This window comes from Lytechinus variegatus, chromosome 15, assembly GCF_018143015.1.
Source record: "Lytechinus variegatus isolate NC3 chromosome 15, Lvar_3.0, whole genome shotgun sequence".
Taxonomy (NCBI): domain Eukaryota; kingdom Metazoa; phylum Echinodermata; class Echinoidea; order Temnopleuroida; family Toxopneustidae; genus Lytechinus; species Lytechinus variegatus.
The window spans coordinates 28,055,331-28,074,709 of record NC_054754.1 but is presented as its reverse complement, the minus strand read 5'-3'; the positions used below and the strand labels follow the sequence as shown (position 1 = coordinate 28,074,709).

General features: G+C 34.4%; 1 protein-coding gene across 4 annotated transcripts in view; it reads left to right on the top strand.

Moving 5' to 3' along the window:
- LOC121428858 (gamma-aminobutyric acid type B receptor subunit 1-like) overlaps nt 1–19,379 on the top strand; it is an 80,596-nt gene that overhangs the window by 52,729 nt on the left and 8,488 nt on the right. The window contains exons 9-13 of one of the 4 annotated variants that reach the window (XM_041625725.1): nt 8,602–8,752; nt 9,462–9,621; nt 14,463–14,606; nt 15,537–15,560; nt 18,102–18,300. In XM_041625725.1, the coding sequence (XP_041481659.1) occupies nt 8,602–8,752; nt 9,462–9,621; nt 14,463–14,606; nt 15,537–15,560; nt 18,102–18,300 (678 nt within the window). Of the gene's footprint in view, nt 1–8,601; nt 8,753–9,461; nt 9,622–14,462; nt 14,607–15,536; nt 15,561–18,098; nt 18,301–19,379 lie in introns of all 4 variants that reach the window. The other 3 variants (XM_041625723.1, XM_041625727.1, XM_041625726.1) reach the window with 3 other exon arrangements.

Genomic DNA, 19,379 nt, shown 5'->3' with positions numbered 1-19,379 from the left:
TCCTTGATGAGTTGGAATCTCTCTGGGTACACTGTGTTCTTTTCTCACTCTTAACCCTTTGAATCTCAGCGGAAAAATACAGGCCTGGTATTGCAATTCACTCTAAAATCCAAGGATTGAGAATAAATGCAGATCGGCTGTGAATAGTGACCAGCTGAAGTTTTAGTTTATTTTAATTTTTAAGGATTAACTTTCAAATCTCAAAAGATTTAAATTCAAATCTTTTAGATAAATGTTTAAATCAACAAGGTTTAAATCTAAATCTAATATTGGGCTGGTAACTATTCACAGCCGATCTGGATTTATTTTAAATCCTTGGAATTTAGAGTGTAGGAGATGGGATATCATTGGTATTTTTCGTAGGTGATACAAAGAGGCACATAAACATGTTGTTAATGAATTTTGTTTTCTTAGCCTACTAAGTACTTGTGAAATAAAGATGAATTGAATTGAAAAAAATTATATTAATCAGATGTGGTAAATGCAATCAGCTCTTAAAGTCAATCAATTCAACTTAATAATGCTTAAGATAACTCATTTATATTCAAAATTGTAAACCCGAGCAATGAATTCTTATTAACAAAGAAGTGTTTTTTTTAATGCAGGTGAAGTCTTTAATGTTTATAGAGAAAGAGGGGACACTTTGCTCACATTTTTTCTGCTCTTGAGCAAATCCTTTAATATAAATATATTGCTTCTTCTTCTTAAAGAAGTATTGAGTAGAAATGATACCTAATTAAGGTCGAAACTGTTTTGTATTTGCACCAAAGATTTTAGAGTGTTGCTTCATTTTCACGCAAATCAATCTTTTCTTCAGTTGCGTGCATCAAATGTTGCCTACTTCCACAGAAAATATGAGGCATTATCACAATCAAATAAATATCCCTAATTAACCTGCTTTAAATCAGGTTCATGCTTCCAAAAAATTTGACTTAGAAGGGACTGAGTGACCTTGAAATGTTGGTAAAACAGTCACCTGATATATCAGGCAAGCACCTAAGGTGTGGCCCTAATGTAATGAGGATAATTTGATTCCACACCCTCGAAGGCCGATTTTGACAAGATTTAGGAAAAGAACTTTAAGACCTTTCCTTTTTTAAACTGGTTGGTTTATATTTGATTTGACTGGAGTAAGAGGGCTTCATTTGTGGCCGATATACTTTTTTATCTGTGAAGTGCAATTATTTTACACTTTATTGTTTTATCATTTCAATTCACTTCATCTTTAGTTTATTCATATTTGTTCATTATCATTGTCATCATTTTTATTGGGGAAGCCTAAATACTATTATCAAATGCATATGCTGTCATGAGTTGGAAATTTCAAATTTGCTAGACAATGAAAATATATAATAACTTAATTTAGTTTTGATTATTGTAATTATCAGTCATTTGTAATTTCAAATTTAATATACCAACCATTTCATCTGTAAATACAATCCAAAATGCACAAATTGTTGCAATAAATAAAGATTGAATTGGTGTCGCCTCGTAATCTGTTTCAAATGTGATAATTCACCACCATCGGCAGGCCGTTTTATAGCAGCGTGGACGGTCGTTGCACAATCGCTGCCCAGTCATCAGCAGCGCAGCAAAAGCGCAACGCGAATGCCTGCAGTGGGCTGAGAACGTGTGCCACATTCCACCCAAAGAAGAAAGTGTCGCGGTGGAAGCGGTGTGAAGCGTGTCGAGCGCAAGGCAATCGCTTTGTAAACGGAAGCAGCATGGCAGTATTGTCTTGGGAATGGGCCTGGAAACACAAGCAATCGGTGCTGCTTTTATGCGCTTCTACTACGCTTCATGCGTTGCAGCTCCATTATTCAGTAACAATGCTATTCCTTGTATTGGATTGTGGATTGCAAAACACTTCTCAATGAAAAAAAATGGCATTCAGAAAAAAAAGAAACTAAGGTCCATTGAACTTAAGTGTTTTAAAGATACCCTGGAATTTCACTTGAAGACTGAAAAGACATCCTGTGTGTGAGGTATGAGAATGTTTATTCATGATCTGAAGTCAATTTAATTTTCTTTAGCTAGGAAGTATTTTCAAACACATGCAGCGGAAATTCATTGTACCTGTTAAATGTCATTATTAGAATTCTCACATGAATAAGGAAGTATGGAATTTCATGCTAATTTTGTTTTTGTTTCCAATTTGATGTAGTAAGCTTCAGCTCTTCAGCTGATTTCTCATGAAAATTGTTTTCCCCTGTTTGTTGTATTGAATAATGCAGCAGGGAAATATATCGAACATATATCCTTTGAAAATCTTCAAAGGATATGTGTCACATAATTTGCAGATTTTTTACTGGATCTGTTGGTTGGTAATTCACTTTTAACAAGTTTTTGCAGTTTAGAAGAAATTTTAAAGCAATTTGGGCAATCTGAAATAAATCTTTTCAAATAGATACATTATATCATGGACCTACTAGCAAATGATTACATATTCCTAGAGATAGTAAGAATAGAAATGGACTTATATTGTGATTTGAAAAAGAAATGAAGCTATGAAAAGAAAAACTTTAAAAGATAAAAGAAGAACAAGAAGGGGTAACCTCATCCAAATTTGCAAATAAAGAAGTATCATTAACTTATTGATGACAGGATAGTGGCTAGTGTTTATTGTTACATATGTATTTTTAATGTATAATTTGTATTATAATGTATAATTTGTATTAATGTTAACCTCAAATGTTTAGTGTAAGATGGGACCTGCTTACAAGCACTGTGCTTATTAAGGGTATCCCTCTATTTTTAAACATTATGTATTTGTATTTCATGTCAGATTTTTATGTACACTTATTTTTAAAATGGTAAATAAATTGAAATTGAATTAAAAAAAGTAGATACACTATTTCATCATCATCATTTATTCAACTTTTATTGCTCAAAAATGTTAAACGATTTCTTTTGGGAATTATTTGCTTCAATATAGATCAAATGGCCATGATATTCTGCCATTTTTACCTTTGCCATTATTACCTCTGCCATTTTTACCTTTGCCATTGTTACCTCTGCCATTTTTTACCTTTGCCATTTTTACCTCTGCCATTTTTACCTTTGTCCTTGTTACCTCTGCCATTTTTACCTTTGCCATTTTTACCTCTGCCATTTTACCTCTTGCCATTTTTTACCATTGCCATTTTTACCTCTGCCATTTTTTACCCCCGCCATTTTTACCTCTGCCATTTTTACACCGAGCCGATATTCTAACAACAAAAGTTGACAATACATTTCCATATCGTTTAATAAAAAGGTATATTCATCGAGACTATCCTAAATCACATGAGCTTTTTGCAGGAGATTGACTGTGTTATTAAGCTCCTTGGAGGACAGTTCCCCTTTGGATGGAATGATTTTCTTCTTGAATAGAAAGGCTACTGCACATCTTATGAATGGTCCATGATCCGATTCTAGAACAAATTGCATTTTGCTTATTTTCTGAAAATCTTAATAAAAATCTTTATTCTGAGGTTCAAATTATCTGTAAGAATACCAAAATAAAAATTTGGACTAAATTGCATGTCTTTATTTTTGAGTAAAATCAAAATTACTTTCAAATTGTACAGTTGATATGATGTCATTGCGATTAGATTAACTTGCTTTTATTCTAACAAGGATGTTAGCGTGGTCACATTCACAAAATGATAAGGAACGTAACGCAGTAAGATGTTCCATGTGTCAATATCTGTGGAAGCGCATGGTGTAGCGGTTCTGACTCTTGCCAGAACTTGTAATCAGAGGGTCGTGTGTTTGAATCCCACCATGGCTTAGCGTCCTTTGGCAAGGCGTTAATCCACGCTTTGCCACTCTCCACCCAGGTGTTAGATGGGTACCTGGTAGGATGTGAAAGCCTATATGTAGTATGCCTAGCAATTGAGTCTTGGAACTCTTGTTGGAATGCTCCCCTGGGAGTGGAGAAGGTGCATACATTGTATGCGGGCATGCAAGGATCCGATGACCAGGGTAATAATATATCTGTAAAGCACTTAGAGGCGTCGTTCTGATGTATTAAGCGCTATATAAAAGCGGAATATTATTATTATTATTTGCATACAATTTTATTATGTTTCATTCTAAAATCGGGTTGCAGACCAATCGTAAGGTGTCCGGTGGGCTTAAGGAACCCTATATGGCCTTGTTGATAAGAATGTTACATTTTAATACCCACAAGCTCATACGATTGTTTGACCAATCATCCTTGAGGGAAAATTTTAGCATGAATGTCCAGTGAGATAGTTTGACCATGGATTGTTAGAAATGAACCACTTTTCTTGTATCCCTTAGCTTCGTTGAGATAGATATAACTCTCTTCACCAAAAATGCTGTATAGAAAAATGATCAAAAATGTTTTCAGAGCAAGTAACAAAACATGAATTTTCTAGCAGCCTAGAAAAAGATGTCTTGTGTGAGGCATTTGAATGGTTGAAAGTATAAGGAAATTGGGTAATGCTTTATTGCAACATTACACAGATATAGATTAATGGTACTGAACAGAAATATTGGACAATAATGTGATCTGGATCAGTTTTACAAACTCTGAATATGTTTTGGAGCCAGGGGAAGCAATCCAAGTTTCAACACGAAGGCCAACCGTACTTGAAGTCACCCATTGTTTCACTCCTTTTTCTTGTTTGCTTTCTATATATTTATTGTTTTTTTTCTTCTTTCATCATCTCATAATTATTCTCATTCCTCTCCATTCACTTCATTCTCTATGTGCTCCTCTTTTATAATTCATTTACTATTCCACCCCCCCCCCCTCCGGCATCTTACTCCTCTCCCTCTCTCTCCTTTCTCACAATAATGTTGCCCATCCGTGCCATGTCATTCAATCCTATTAGTGCTATTAATGTAGATGTTGTCACTGTAACCAAACCAGTGTATGTCCTTCGCTGTCCCTAATGCTCTCTATGTGCCACAAATCCATCTTAGATTAGATTAGGGAAGTTCTAACCACATGGAGCCCTCCGAATATGCAGCCATATCCCCAGACCGCCGCTGTTACATAGGTTGATTCCATTTTAGCGTGTCTTGTCTTTGAAATATTACTGACACTTTCTACGTGTGAGTCATTCCCAGTGGTGTAAAGAAGAGCTTTTATTTTGACTTGAAATCATTTTGATGACATATGAGTAAAGAAAAAAAAAGATTTTTTGATTAATTATTCTTCTTTCGGGTTTTGATACTCTGCTTTTTTTCTCCTTATTTTTTGTCATTTTAGGAATACCATAATTATAGTCATATCTTTCATTAAGTTCAAATATTCTGTGCCTAATCAATCTCCTATTTAAAAAAAAAAGTACATTCTTGCAGTACGAAAAGAATGCTTACCATGGGTAGATGAGAAGTCTTTGTAACTCAGTTGTTTATAACAATTTTTCTTTAAGCTCATTTACTTTAAAGAATAGAAGCATTGACTTTATTGAATATTGTCCTTTCTTTGCAAGATCATACCTGATTAAGTTTGATAAATTCTTAGCGATGGTAATTGTTCATCCATGGTAGATATGAAACTTCTTTCATATATCAAGTTTACTCTGTTGCTCTAGATCCTTAGATTTCTGTATATAAACAGGAGTAAGATTCAAGATTTATGCGTATAATGCGTCATTGAGTAGGTATCTCACTAATCAGTGCTTTGCAAATGATTTATACTTTGAAATCTGTCTATGAAGACCACCCAAGGGAGACAAGAAAAGTGGTCTTCATGAACAAGTTCTTGTCATGCATGTTTTAAAATGGGTGTGAATTATGTGTGGTCTCTCATTGACTGTGTGTTATACATAGTCTTAAAATATACTTTTTCATATATTTACTAATACTACAGAGAGACAAATTGACCTATAATTGTATTTGTACAGAGAAACTAAAATAGTTTGAGAGGAAAAAGTAATTGTTTTGCTACTTGGTTACAAAATTATTGCGGTATAAATGTATTGAGTAGTTAATCAGCATGTTATTATTCAAGTGGGGTCTGTAGTACAAGACGACACTGGCATTATGGGTCAGGAAACGGCCAGGTATGAGTGGTTGAGTACTCAAGATGGTGCTATTGGTTCATGTCTGCTTTAAGGGGAAGATATATTCAACTAAAACCAATATTGTGGTCATTATAGGCATGTGGCCTTTCTGGACATGATCCTACCATGCATGTTTTGATGTGAATGTTTTTTTTTCAAGTAAAATCAAAATTGTGTTCATTATAGGCGGGTGACTGCTATAGCAGGTTTGACCTTTTTTTGTCATTTTAAATGTCATAAACATCTAAATTTATTCATAGAATAAACTATTCAAATTGAAATGAGAAATGTGCCTGCATGAATGAATGAAGGTGAAGGAGAATGATGTCTAACAAGTCTACATAGGTGTGAGAAAGGGGTATGTGTCAGAAGAATCTTGATGCCATTCCCAGGGATGTATCCGTAGGATTTGGCGATTGCTCCGGTTTCATGGATAGAGAGAAAGAAAGATGATCTGAGAGATTAACAGAGGTGGATCAAAGGGTTATAGGATCAAAAAAGAAAAAGAGCAACGGATTATCCAACCCCTTGGGTCACTCGCTAATCATTGGGTGTGATAGTAGTCTGCATGTACATTGTGTGCAGACCCTTTTGAATTTGACTTGACATATAGACCTATCACTAGGGAACATTTTACAAAAAATATAACATCAGACGATTCAACATGATATAAATCAATCATGGCATCAAATTAAATAATACAGCAACTCGAAATGACAGCCAATTTAAAATATGAAATATGAGGGAACCTAAATACAAAGCAAGTTTTAGATAATGGCCTACAATACTTGGAAAAAAACAAACTCTGCCAATTTATATGTAAAATTCATGAGGCCTGTGTAAGAGTCCCTAGTCCCTCATAAAAAACAAAAATATATATATAGCCACATACTTTGACCACAAGATGGTGCTGTTCAGCATAAACTGTTCAGTTCTTAAATTCATTTGCATGGGCTATCATTGATACCATATTTAAAGCTTGTGTATAGTTTTGGTAAATCCACCAAAATGCACCTATCACTATTCCAATTCATTGCTAGCTAATATGAATGGATATGCCCTATAACAGTTATGATGTGGAGGATATGAAATGAAAATGTGTTTTACAGGATAAATTTTGCAATTTTACATGGAAATTTAACTTGATCGGGTCACCCGATCAAATTAAAATATCTGTGTGTTTTTGTCTTTCAATTAAATCCTATTCCAAATCATGGAATGGGCTGAAACTTTCAAGATATGTTCTTTGCCTGTAACTTTTGGATATCTAATCACTAAATTTATAAGATAAGTGCTTGAATGCCCATTTTTTAAATTTAAAACAAGCATTGCCGAGAGAGGGCGCTATATATCCAAGATTTGAATATTTGAAATTTTCTCAGAGAAGTGCAGTTGGAAAAATATCTAACGGTCTCTACGCTTTAGTAAGACTGTCATATTAGATGATATTCGATTATCAATCACATTATTGACCCTTTACCAAAGCTATACACAGGCTTTAAACATGCCTGATGTCAAATACCAACACCTACCTAACATTTTGGAGAATTCCTGTGGAATTGTAAAGTGTTTATGACTTTCTAAATGGGAAGTCTCTAGGCACTCTCCTCCAATGCATTATAATTATATCACTTTAACAGAGCAGCAATTACATGTTTTACCTTCAAGGATAAAATACCTTCCAGTTCCCTATTTACCTCACCCGGGTTGAGTGCAGCAATATATGAATCAATTTCTTGCTGACAGAAATTAAAAGCTGGAGAAGGATTCTAGCCCACAATCCTCTGATTAAGAGACAGGATTTGGAACCACTCCACCGTCCATTTGTTTTCACAAAGCTGCAAATGCTTTGTAATCTACACAAAGTTAACAGGACTTCTTTATTTATTGGAGCCTTGCAAACTATGTTCATGTATGCAACACAGTCTAATGCAACGTATGTTTCTCAATCAATCACAGCTTGCAGACATTCAAAAGTGTGCTAATGATGATTCTGTGTTACCAGCACATGGTTATTTCAATGTTAGGAAACATGTGTGTCCTTGATAGTATGGTTAAGTAGAACAACCCAGTAGATAAATGGCATTAATGATTTCAGGAAACAACCGGTTTTGGATGCTCAAGGACTTCCAGGTATTTCATCACAAAAAATATTAAGTACAGTGTACACATGATTACCACAAATGCCTATTTATTTATTGATATATTAGGATGAAAATGAGCTGTTGATTAAATTTTTTTGGTCAGGGGCATAGATGCTGTGCCCGGAGGTCAAACTATGGATGTTCATGCATCTAGTCACGAGCCTTGAACTACTCTGCCATGGCCCTACTATTGTTTTTACAGTATGAGACAGAAAATGTAAAATAGTAAAAATCCAATTTCAGTAGCATGCAAGATGATGATGGCTCAGAGAGATGTCTTTAAGAAATGCAAGGAAATTCTACTAAAACTATTGACTACTGACTTCTGTACCTCCCATTGTACAGAGACTTAGCTGTTTCCGGTAAGCAAAGTGTTAATTAGCCTGAATTTTTGATGAAAATTGTATTTTGGTTTTGTTTTTGACCCATTTCAGCTACTGGGATTCCTAAAGACGGAGTGGATACGAGTGAAGAGCTGGAGAGGATATCAAGACAGCTTTTCATCTTGGTATCAGTCCTGGCTGGTGTCATCATCTGCTTTGCTCTCTGCTGCATCGGCTTCAACTTGTGCTTCCAGCATACAGGGTGAGAGAGGGTGTAACATACCGGAAGAATTGATGTGAGATACCAGTTGAATGGGTATCAGATACCAGTAGAGCAGTATATCATACCCATAGAGTGGGTATGAGATACCAGTAGGGGGGTGTATCATACCCATAGAGTGGGTATGAGATACTGGTAGGGGGATGTATCATACCCATAGAGTGGGTATGAGATACCAGTAGAGGGGTGTATGAAACCAATAGTATGGGTATGAAATACTGGAAAAATGGGTGTTGTTGGGGGTAGACCAATTGCGGTTTGAGATAGGTTATTAGCCAAGGGTATCAGTGTTATTACCAGGATTGTAAAGATTATTTATTTCACATATTTAAAAAGGGTGGCCCAATCAGTACAAACACTGTTTTTCGTTGGGGCCCTTTGATTACAAAGTAGATACACATTATATATACAGATATAACAAATTTATAAATACAAACTTATGTATACAATAATTTAATTTAATTAATTTAAAATGTTACATGCTAATTTAAAATGTTACATGCCATGGAGGTACAGTGAGTGTGGTGTAAATCACCATTAAAATGGTTGTGGCGGAAGCTGGAGTTACAGCTAGGCTTGATTCCTCAAAGATGCTAGGAATAATACCAATTAATATAGATATTAAATGAAGATTTATCATTGAATTTGATTGATTACTGATTACATAATTTATCCTCCCCCCCTCCCTCAGATACATCCAGTGTTCCCAGCCCCATGTGAATAACGTGACAGCCCTGGGGTGCATTGCTGCCCTCATCTGCGTCTTCCTGCTTGGGTTTGACGGTTCCGAGTCAGACTCCTCAGAGATTGACACTCGCCAGAAACAGGATGAATTCTCAAGAATTTGCCATGTAAGTAGTGTTCTCATGGATGATGAAAGTTTCAAAGCTGATGTTGAAAACTACTGAAATCCTCTTTTGATTGGATGAGACAATTCCCTCGTCCCAAGACTTTTCTTTGTAACTGGCATAAAGAAGGCTCTTTTTTTTGGATAAATCAATTGCTACTTTCTAAGCTGTTAAAATTTACTGAAATCTTTTTATTTGATTAGACAGTTAATACAATCCAGAAAAAGGGATGGATTAAAAAAAATGCCTTGAAAATTGAATACTGATAGCTGGCCTTGCTTTAAAAGCAAATCATCAATTACAAGTTTCTAAGCTCACATTAAAGCTACTGAAGCTTCTGACACTCAAAACTTTATCATGGATTTCTTGCACTTGAGATTTTTCAATGTAAGAGCCACAGTTGGTGTTAGCAAATACAAACGTACACTTTCAAATAACTTGTGCAGGCCATGAATACCATTGGTAATGGTGGGCGTATCAAGACATGTATGCAAACTGTGGTAGCAGATCTACAAGCATTTTGCTTCTTTCAACTTTGAACATTTGTTGGATTGGTTAAGAAACATGCTTATTGTAAGCTCAAGCCTCTTTGGGGCTTTCAGAAATCCTTAAAGAGCAATCTTCATTGATTATGTGACAGTTTGTATCATATCATGAGGTTTGCATATTTAGAACATTTCATTTATTTGAATTGTTTTTTCTAGAATCTTCTTCTTTTCAATTCTAAAAGTTGATAAGAGAGTAAAAGCTTATATTTTTATCAAGTAAAATAATTTCTTTACTAGACAATCTATAGCTTTTTGATGAAAAGTTCACCATCTTTAACAAAAGTTCAGAAGAAATTACGGATAAGAATTTGATATGCGCACCATTGATTTGGATGAATAACGCCAAGCGAGGAATCAACATTCGTTGGAGAAAACCAAACAAACAGATTTTTAAAAACAAGGCAATATGCTTTCACAAGGCAACAGTCTGTTAAGAAGAGATAGGAAAATTATTTTTCAATTGAGGAAACACAGTTGTGCGTGTAGAGATGCTTAGCCTAAGGCTCAATTCATCATCGAATCGAGGACGCAAAGACACACATGCATAAAGAAAAAATGAACTCCATCTTCTGGACCATTTGTTGACCTTTTCACTCAAGTGGTGATGTACTTTTAGTGCAGCTCTATCCCGTGAACGGCTTTAATGATTGTAATTAGATTGAGTTTACCTGAAAGGGCAATTCAAGCACAGATATTTTCTTTTCTTATTTATTTGTGAGAGCTACCATACAAATAGACGCTGATCCCAGACAGTACAGTTGTTCTTTTTGCCTTAGTGAAAAAAAGTAATGCAAGGATTTGTTTTATCAGTACCAAGTTTGTGGGTGTGGAAGAATTTGTTTTTCTTTTTTATCTTTGATGATCAAGTTCCTCCTACTATAAGTGAAATGTCTGAACTTCTGAACTCTTTAATTCTGATATTAAAAACTTGTCAACACCTCTAACAGAATGGAAAAGTTTGAAAATGAAAGTTGACTGTTTTAGCTTCAGTACTGCCCAACAGAAGATATTTTTATGATTCATGTAATAGATAAAAAAAATTACATGAATTTTAAACTTGGTTTCATCTTACAAATCCAACATGATAAAAAAGGCAAAGGTACTAGCCTGCGAGACTTTGCCTTCCTCTCATCTATGCACCCATGATATAATACTTTTGTGGGGTACAACTCGGTTACAAACTTAGATATTTAACCAGCGTGTCACAGCTATTCAAACGGTGATACAATTAAAGGATAGACCTTTACCTTACTTGGCCTCGGGTAGAATAAGCAATCATATTTCCACCTCCCTGTTTGATGAGATTCTATCTCCTTCAAGCATAACAGAGGTTAAATCTCTCAATGAAAAAGTAGTTCAATCTATACAGCACTATTGATTGGACCCTATTTAGGCAATTAGCAGATAGTGATGATAAAAAACCAATAGAGGAATTAAAGCAAAGGAGGCCTACAGCATTATTAAAATGTTGGCACAAACGTTTCTTTCAGAGCAGGTCATTCACAAATAATCTCATTCATTTTCATAGTGTCACCTTTATTTTTTTTGCCAAATATCAAAAGTTTTGTATGATATATTATTATTACCTATACAAGGCATTTTAGCAGATACGTAAAAGTCATATTTTGCTCGCTTCAGACGCTACTATCAATCCGAGACCAAAGAGGTAAACATTTGCCATGTTGCCCTCCCCGAGCTTTGCCCATAGGAATCCTGTACAAAACAGAGGGCACTCTTGGCCATATTTCTGTTAATAGGAGCCAATTTTCATCGCTAATTTCAGTATTTGAAAAATCTAGTTGGAACCAGTTTATGAACAAACGTATTGTAGATGTCTACGCGTTGAGTGTATATGCGTGCCATGCAAAATGCCGATTGCAAGGTAACAATTTACGTTACAATAATGGCTTATTGAGGGTTACTTCACTGAGTTTGTGAATAACCAGAAATCAGAAGTAGTGATAGCAAACAGGCCTATAGATTGCTCCAAATAATAGCTTGAATTACACATTGTACAGCCTTAGGTAATAATAATAGTAATATTGACTGGCTTTTCTTTTGGGAAACATCAAATATGTTGCCCTTAAAAGAACCATATTGCCCTTGTCTGAAGACTTGGGCCAATATGATTCTGTTGGGAGTGACATATTTGATGTTCCCCTCAAGGCCAGTCAATATTATGTTAATATCCTTCTGTAGATAATTCATCATTGCAGAATATCAGGATCAAGATTTACATTATTTTTTTTTCAAATAAAGACTCATTTTTTTCTTCACAAAGTGAAAACTGTTGTGATTATTCTCTCATCATGGTATTATTTTCTGAGATATAATCAGAACTGTGTGATGAAAATATAAATAGCCCCCAAACAATGACAATGCTACTATTGAAATTTATCAGTCTGATTTTGAGGTGATTTTTTTTTAGTCCTACATGTCCAAGCAACCCTCCTAGATTTGATATCACCCCTTTTAGCAAATATCCGCTGAAAATAAAGAAATGACCGAACAATCATAAACAAATTAATAATAAACACAAAAATTAATTAAACTCTGGTAAATACTGAAAAACTAAGGTTAGTCTGATTTCTGCCATTGACTTAAACACGGCAAAAACTCCGGTAAAAACAACCTGAGTTTTCTCAGGTAAAAAGTTTTATGCAACGGGCCCCAGGTGTTTGGAAGCCATGTTAGTAAGGAAATCAGTGGAAAATCACATTAAGGCAAAAGATACTGTATTGTCCTGTATTAACCCAAGCCATGTGGGTGGCTATCCCACTCTGCCATGGGCGACAAGAAGCTTAAGGGATGTGAGCTTTCAAATGATAAACCATGCATGCTAATCGTAGGAGAAGAGCATAAACATACACTCGTTAACCACCACCTTCTTGAATTATTCAAATCCATGTGATTGAAGTGAACTTCATGTGGTTTTATGTTGTTCAATCCACACACTAGATTGAACTATGTGGGATAGCTTGCATGCATGGCTGCAAGGTTCTTGAGTAAACTTCAATGAGTCAAGTGTCTAGGTTTGGAGTGGTCTGTAAGCTGTCGTTGGCTCGTTTCCAACTTTGTTATCGAGCAGTAATGCTCAAAAGTTTTCAATTTTATCTCATTCAGTTCTGCTTACACATCATTTTTAGCTCATCAGGCTCGAAGGGCCAGATGAGCTTATGCTCATCATGAATTTTTTTCTTCCATCTGGTAGAGCTTCATGAGGTTAACCAATGTTCTACACAGAATTTTGAAATTTTGATTAGAACAATTTTATGCTAATTTATGGGAAATTAATTTATTCATATTTTTAAAAATTCACATAAAATGTTAATTGTTGAGTGATTTTTACTTTTTTTCTTCTTCCATTTTGTAAAACTTTATGAGGTTCACTAAACTTCTACACAGAATTACAAATGTTTTTTTCTTCTTCATTGATCAACTTCAATTTTGTTTGCTTTATATAATAGCTCGAGGTGGTGATACAAAATTTCAACATAGAACTTTGAAACTCATTAAATATGCTAATTTATTCATATATTTTCAAAACTCACAAAAATTACTTATTTATTTGTGATTGACTTTGGTTATTTTTGTTCCATCTGAGAGCTACATTAGGTTCACCAATTTTCTACACAGAGTTAAGAAACTTGACTAGATAATTATTAATACTTAATTCATATAAAATTTATTCATAGATCACAAAAAAATGGTTCTATGTCATTTCTTCATCAATTTCAATTCTATTTCCTAAATTTATGTCACCAATATAATTCACTACAGTGTCATCTGGCTGAAATTAAAATTGTGTTAAATTTTGTTGCGAGATGCCGGATGAGCTCCACATCATTGATGTGCTAGTTTACAAACATGAAGTTTAACTGGTGTTATATCCAGCCTGATTAGACACAATAGTGTTGAGGTGATGACCCGAGTGCACAAACATTACGGCGCCTAAAATTAAATTGTATCCACTGGATCCGTAACCATTTTAAACTTTGTGTTCTGTACATTCCAGCCTTTTTTCAAACAAAAGTTTCTAGTCTAATTTGATTAATTTGAAAACAATATAAAAAGTTTAACCATCATGAATTCACAATGTCTATTGGAATTATATAAAAACAATAGGTTTATATGAATACGATAACAAAGATAGTATAGTACGGAGGAAATGAAATTTTAAAAATGCAAATTTAAGAGCTCTATGAAGCTACACCATGTGATCTGCTATAACTGTAAGGAATATCTGTATGTTTGATATTGATAGTTTTGAAACTTATCTTTCTTTCTTCTCTACAGTCTATAGCATGGCTGATAAGCATTGGATTCTCTCTTGGGTATGGCTCTATGTTCTCTAAGATCTGGATGATGCATTCCTTAGTTACTCAGGAGAAGACAGATAATGATGATGGGAGGAGAAGAAGGAGGAAAGTCAGCCTGCAGGTCAGTTGATATCACAAGATGTTCCCCCTTCCCCATCTCTCTAACTCTCCAATTGTTCTTTTCTTATTCCTGTCCTCCTCTTCCTTCATACCATCCGCTTCTTCTTGTTAGCTATTCAGGTTTTGATACCCTCCACCTCCCTTATTTTTCTTCCTGTTTTTTATAATCTTTTTAGTTCTGTTTCTTACTTTTCTCTACTTCTTTATCTTCTTTTAATCATTGTTTCCCTTCATCCTCCTCTCCTTTTACCCTTAAAATACAAAACACTATATTGTGTTCATAAAACAAACACCTGAAAAAAGAGAAAACTGTAGTCAAGATATAACCAACCATATTATGCCAGTAACTTTAGAGCATATATCAACCTATCTCCTCTCCTCCTTTAACTCTCCACCTCATTCTACCCCTTCTTTTCTATGTGCTTGGTATGAAGGGTGACATGACAGTTGCTCCTCTGACAATTACTCCGGTCTTAATATCTCAGAGGGCATAGGGTTAGAGTATCAGAGTTTTTTTTGTTCAGAATAATGTAATAAGGGTACAGGTTAATAAGGGTGCAGGTTTATGCAGTTTTGGAGGTTAGGTTTTATGTTTGGCTTCATGCGCAGACTTTTCATCCGAGCAATTATCGTGGGAGCATATGATATTGAAGCGGTATAAACATAGAAAGGAGAAAGTTCTTAAATTGAATCATGTTTATGATGAAGCATTATATATGAAATGCTTCTACTTACTCTGTTTACATTTTACTGTCTTTCTGTATACAAGAACATAAAAGGATGAACAAATTAAAAAAAACTTTACATGAAGTCGATCATGCCTTCTTTCAAACCATCTGAAATAGTATATGCCACATTGACTTTAAAAAATCTTAGTTTTCAATGTTGACAATGTTAGTCTTTTTATCATTTTTCTTACTTATATTTTCAGAAGAAGAAGAAACCTGTTGTAAAGGTATAATTTGTTTTATTTTGCTTTATATATGCAATCACTAATATCTAACTCAAGAGCCTTTGGTAAGCTCTGTGCTTACTGTAGGGTAGTTGAATTAAGATTATGGCAAAAAAATTGACGTAATTCCTATCCCTACAAATGAGGTGGATAATACAAGTGGAGGGGTCATGATAATAAATGGTTAACCCACATTCTCTAAGTTCAAGTGAATGAGTATGATTTCTAGGAAGCACTTCAGAACTACTATTGAAATAGGCCAAGGCATATTGAGTAGATGGCATTATTTATAGATAAGTCTATTTGTGTGAAAATCAGGTGGGACAGTTTAAGAACAGACAATAAAGACATTTGTGATGTACATATGTCTCAAATTGTTTCATGCTGCAGAGCATTTTATATAGTATAGATATGTCTATTCAACGATAGGTATGTACCTAAAGCTATTTTCTCAGTGCACATATTGCAACGGATGTCCTTTTCAAAATTTGTATCAATGTGCTGATTCATGCTTAAAATCTGAATTTCTGGCTCACAAAATGATCATTCCATTGAGCTATTTTTTTTAAAGCAGAAAATCATGAAACAGTCTGGCAAGATCTGTTAAAGTTGCAGTTTTATCCCTAAATTATGTGGGAGTACGGGATGTAAGTTAAAGGTTGTGTTTCAGGAAGATGTTTTTTAACAATGTTTAAAGGTTTGAATTGCTTTGATTTGCTAGAGCTATCATATTTTTTAATCATGCAATCATTAATTTTTCAGGCTTCATTTGACCATATTCATTTCAATATGTTTGAAGTGGCTTTTATCAACCATTATTCTTCACATGAAACAAACAAACATAATGCTTAAAACAACATGATAATAAAGTGATGTGCTATAGAGTTTAATTGGTGAGCTAACTCATAATGTATTAAACGTTAATATCATTTACATGTATCTTTCTTTCTTTAATACATATAACACATAATCTTTTTCATATGCTAATTTTCATTGTTCTTCTTTTGTTGGATACAATGAGACACCAATAAATTAATGTTTTCTTTAGTTATGTTGAACTGATTTGAATGAGTAGAATGAATTCAATAACATTTATTCAAAATAGATGATCAAAAACAAAATATGACAATTTTTTTAATGTAATTTGTAAAGGTGGAATTGAAATGAACTGAAGAGCATAGAAAAAAAATGAATTAATTTGAATTAAATTTACAAAGTGGATTATCGTCTGCAAGCTTTTTATGTGGGTATGATATTAATTAAGTATTGGATATTCTCTCTGGCTCTGACAAGTTTTCTTCAAAAGGAGGCATTACTCTTTTGTGTTTTGGTGGATATTTGATCCCAATCTATCTCCATGGTGTTTAATGTGTCATGAATATCAAACTATTTAATCAAGAGAAATTATTTGAAATCTGAACTTGCTGGAGATTAAGCTTACATATATACAGAGTCTTGTGAAAATGTGTGTTATGCATAATCAGCCATTCTTAATCAGGTTTCTCTTTGTAATACAATAATCATAAATGTGTTTTCTGTGTAACATTAATGTGTATGAAGTGTTTTATTGCATTTTGTATCATATTCATTTATCTAATTGGTGTGGTGTCTGAAAAATGATTCATTATGTATCAAAGTATTTAAAGTGTCATATTTTAACACAACTTACTACTTTCCCAGTAAATTTATTTTGCATTCAAGTTGTTTGCTGTGTCTGGACTATCACCAATATCAGTAAATTTAACATATTGCTTGCTGTTTGCTATGGTTACAGTTAAAATATGATGCAAAAAAGATAAGACTGATGCACATAAAATGTTCATCTCATCTTGTTGAGATTTTTGTATTTAGTAAACATGTCATACATCAAGCATCCACACATGATGTGCTTCAATTACAATTTCATAAAAGAAAGTGAACATCAAGTCACTCGTGATTAGTAATGTTATTGTGTCATCTTTATTTCAATAATAAGTTAATCATCAACTTTGATATTCCTGAATTACTTTTCTTATCATTGGATTATTTGGCACTGATTCACCAATCTAGCATCATCTCTATCATTAACAACACAATAATAATTTTCATCTTCATCATCATCATCATCATCATCATCACAATCTTAAGTATTATCATAGTTAAAATCATTATCATTATCATCGTGATCATAATCATCATTATCACCATCATGATCATAATCATGATTAACAACACTACCATCACAATCATCATCATCTTTATCATCCTTATATTCTATTATTATGATCATAATTGAGATCGGCATCACCAACACCACTACCAGCACCACCACCACAGATATCATCATCAACACCACCAGCAATACCACTACAACCATCCCCATAACAATCATGACCGCAATCATCACCCTTACCTCCGACAATAAACCATTATAGTCTTCAATACTGACAATAGGGATCATCTTCTTCCATCACAAGTACAACCACTAACGAGACCCACAAGGGTCCTATCTATCCCCTCTCATATTCACACTACCTTTTCATCTGCTTGCCCTTCTACCAGCAGAAGGTCAACACCTGGAAGATGTACCTGACAATAGGGATCATCTTCATCCTGGATTCCACCATCATCTTGGTCTGGCAGCTGGTGGATCCCATGTACCGCACGGTGGAGAACCTCCCCAAGGAAATCTTCCCGGAGGAGGACCTGGAGGTTGTCCCTCAGCTGGAGCACTGTACAGCTAAAAACATGTCTATTTGGCTAGGTAAGGTTTGCTCGATAGTTCCAAGGGAGGGCTAAACATCAAGAGATCCAATTTTGATTCTGAGGCCTTGGTGTTAATAGCTTGAGCACTGTACAGCTAATAACGTGTCTTTAATATTGGCTAGGTGAGATTTGATGAAGTGATTCCTGAGGAGATTAAAGTAATTGGGTTATGGCTTCCCAGCAAAAGAGACCATTGTTCAATCCATAGATAATGCCATTAATACCTGGGTCGCTATCTAGCCAGTGACACGTCCATTGCGCTATGTAAGGTTTGATCTAGTGCTTCCAGGAGAGATTAAAGCAATGGATTTTATGGCCCATATTCTGAAGTCGGGTTTAACTTAAACCCAGGTTTAAAGTTGTGGTTTAAGTATGGGAAGCCAAAAGAATCAAAATTATTATTAAGTTGTATGTTTCTTATGTTTACTGTGCTCTTTCCTGATTCATCGATGGTGAAGACAATCATCTATACTTCCTAGACAATTATGTATGATTTGAGAGCCAAATGAGCTGAGGTATGATATCTCTACTGTTAGTGAGATATGCAATAATTGGTTTTCCATACTTGAACCACAACTTTAAACCTGAGTTTAAGTTAAACTTGACTTCAGAATACGGGCCTATGTCTTTAAAGGTCAAGTTCACCCCAGGGAAATGCTGACCTAAATAAATAGAGAAAAATTAAACTAGCATAGTGCTGAAAATTTCATCAAATCAGATGTAAAATAAGAAAGTTAAGACATTTTAAAGTTTCGCCTATTTTTTACAAAACAGTGATATGCACAACTAGGTGACTGAGTCATTGATGTCCATCACTCACTATTTCTTTTGTTTTTTATTGTTTGAATTATATAATATTTCATTTTATATAGATTTGAAAATAAGGACCAACTTGACTGAACTATATGCTATTAAACAATGCTAATTCCACATGTTCAGGGAGGAATTAATCATTGTATCACTTGACAATGAGGAGAAAATTAGAATATTTCATATAATAAAATACAAAAGAAATAGTGAGTGGATGACATCATAATCTCCTCCTCATTTGCATACCGGCCAGGATGTGCATATAAC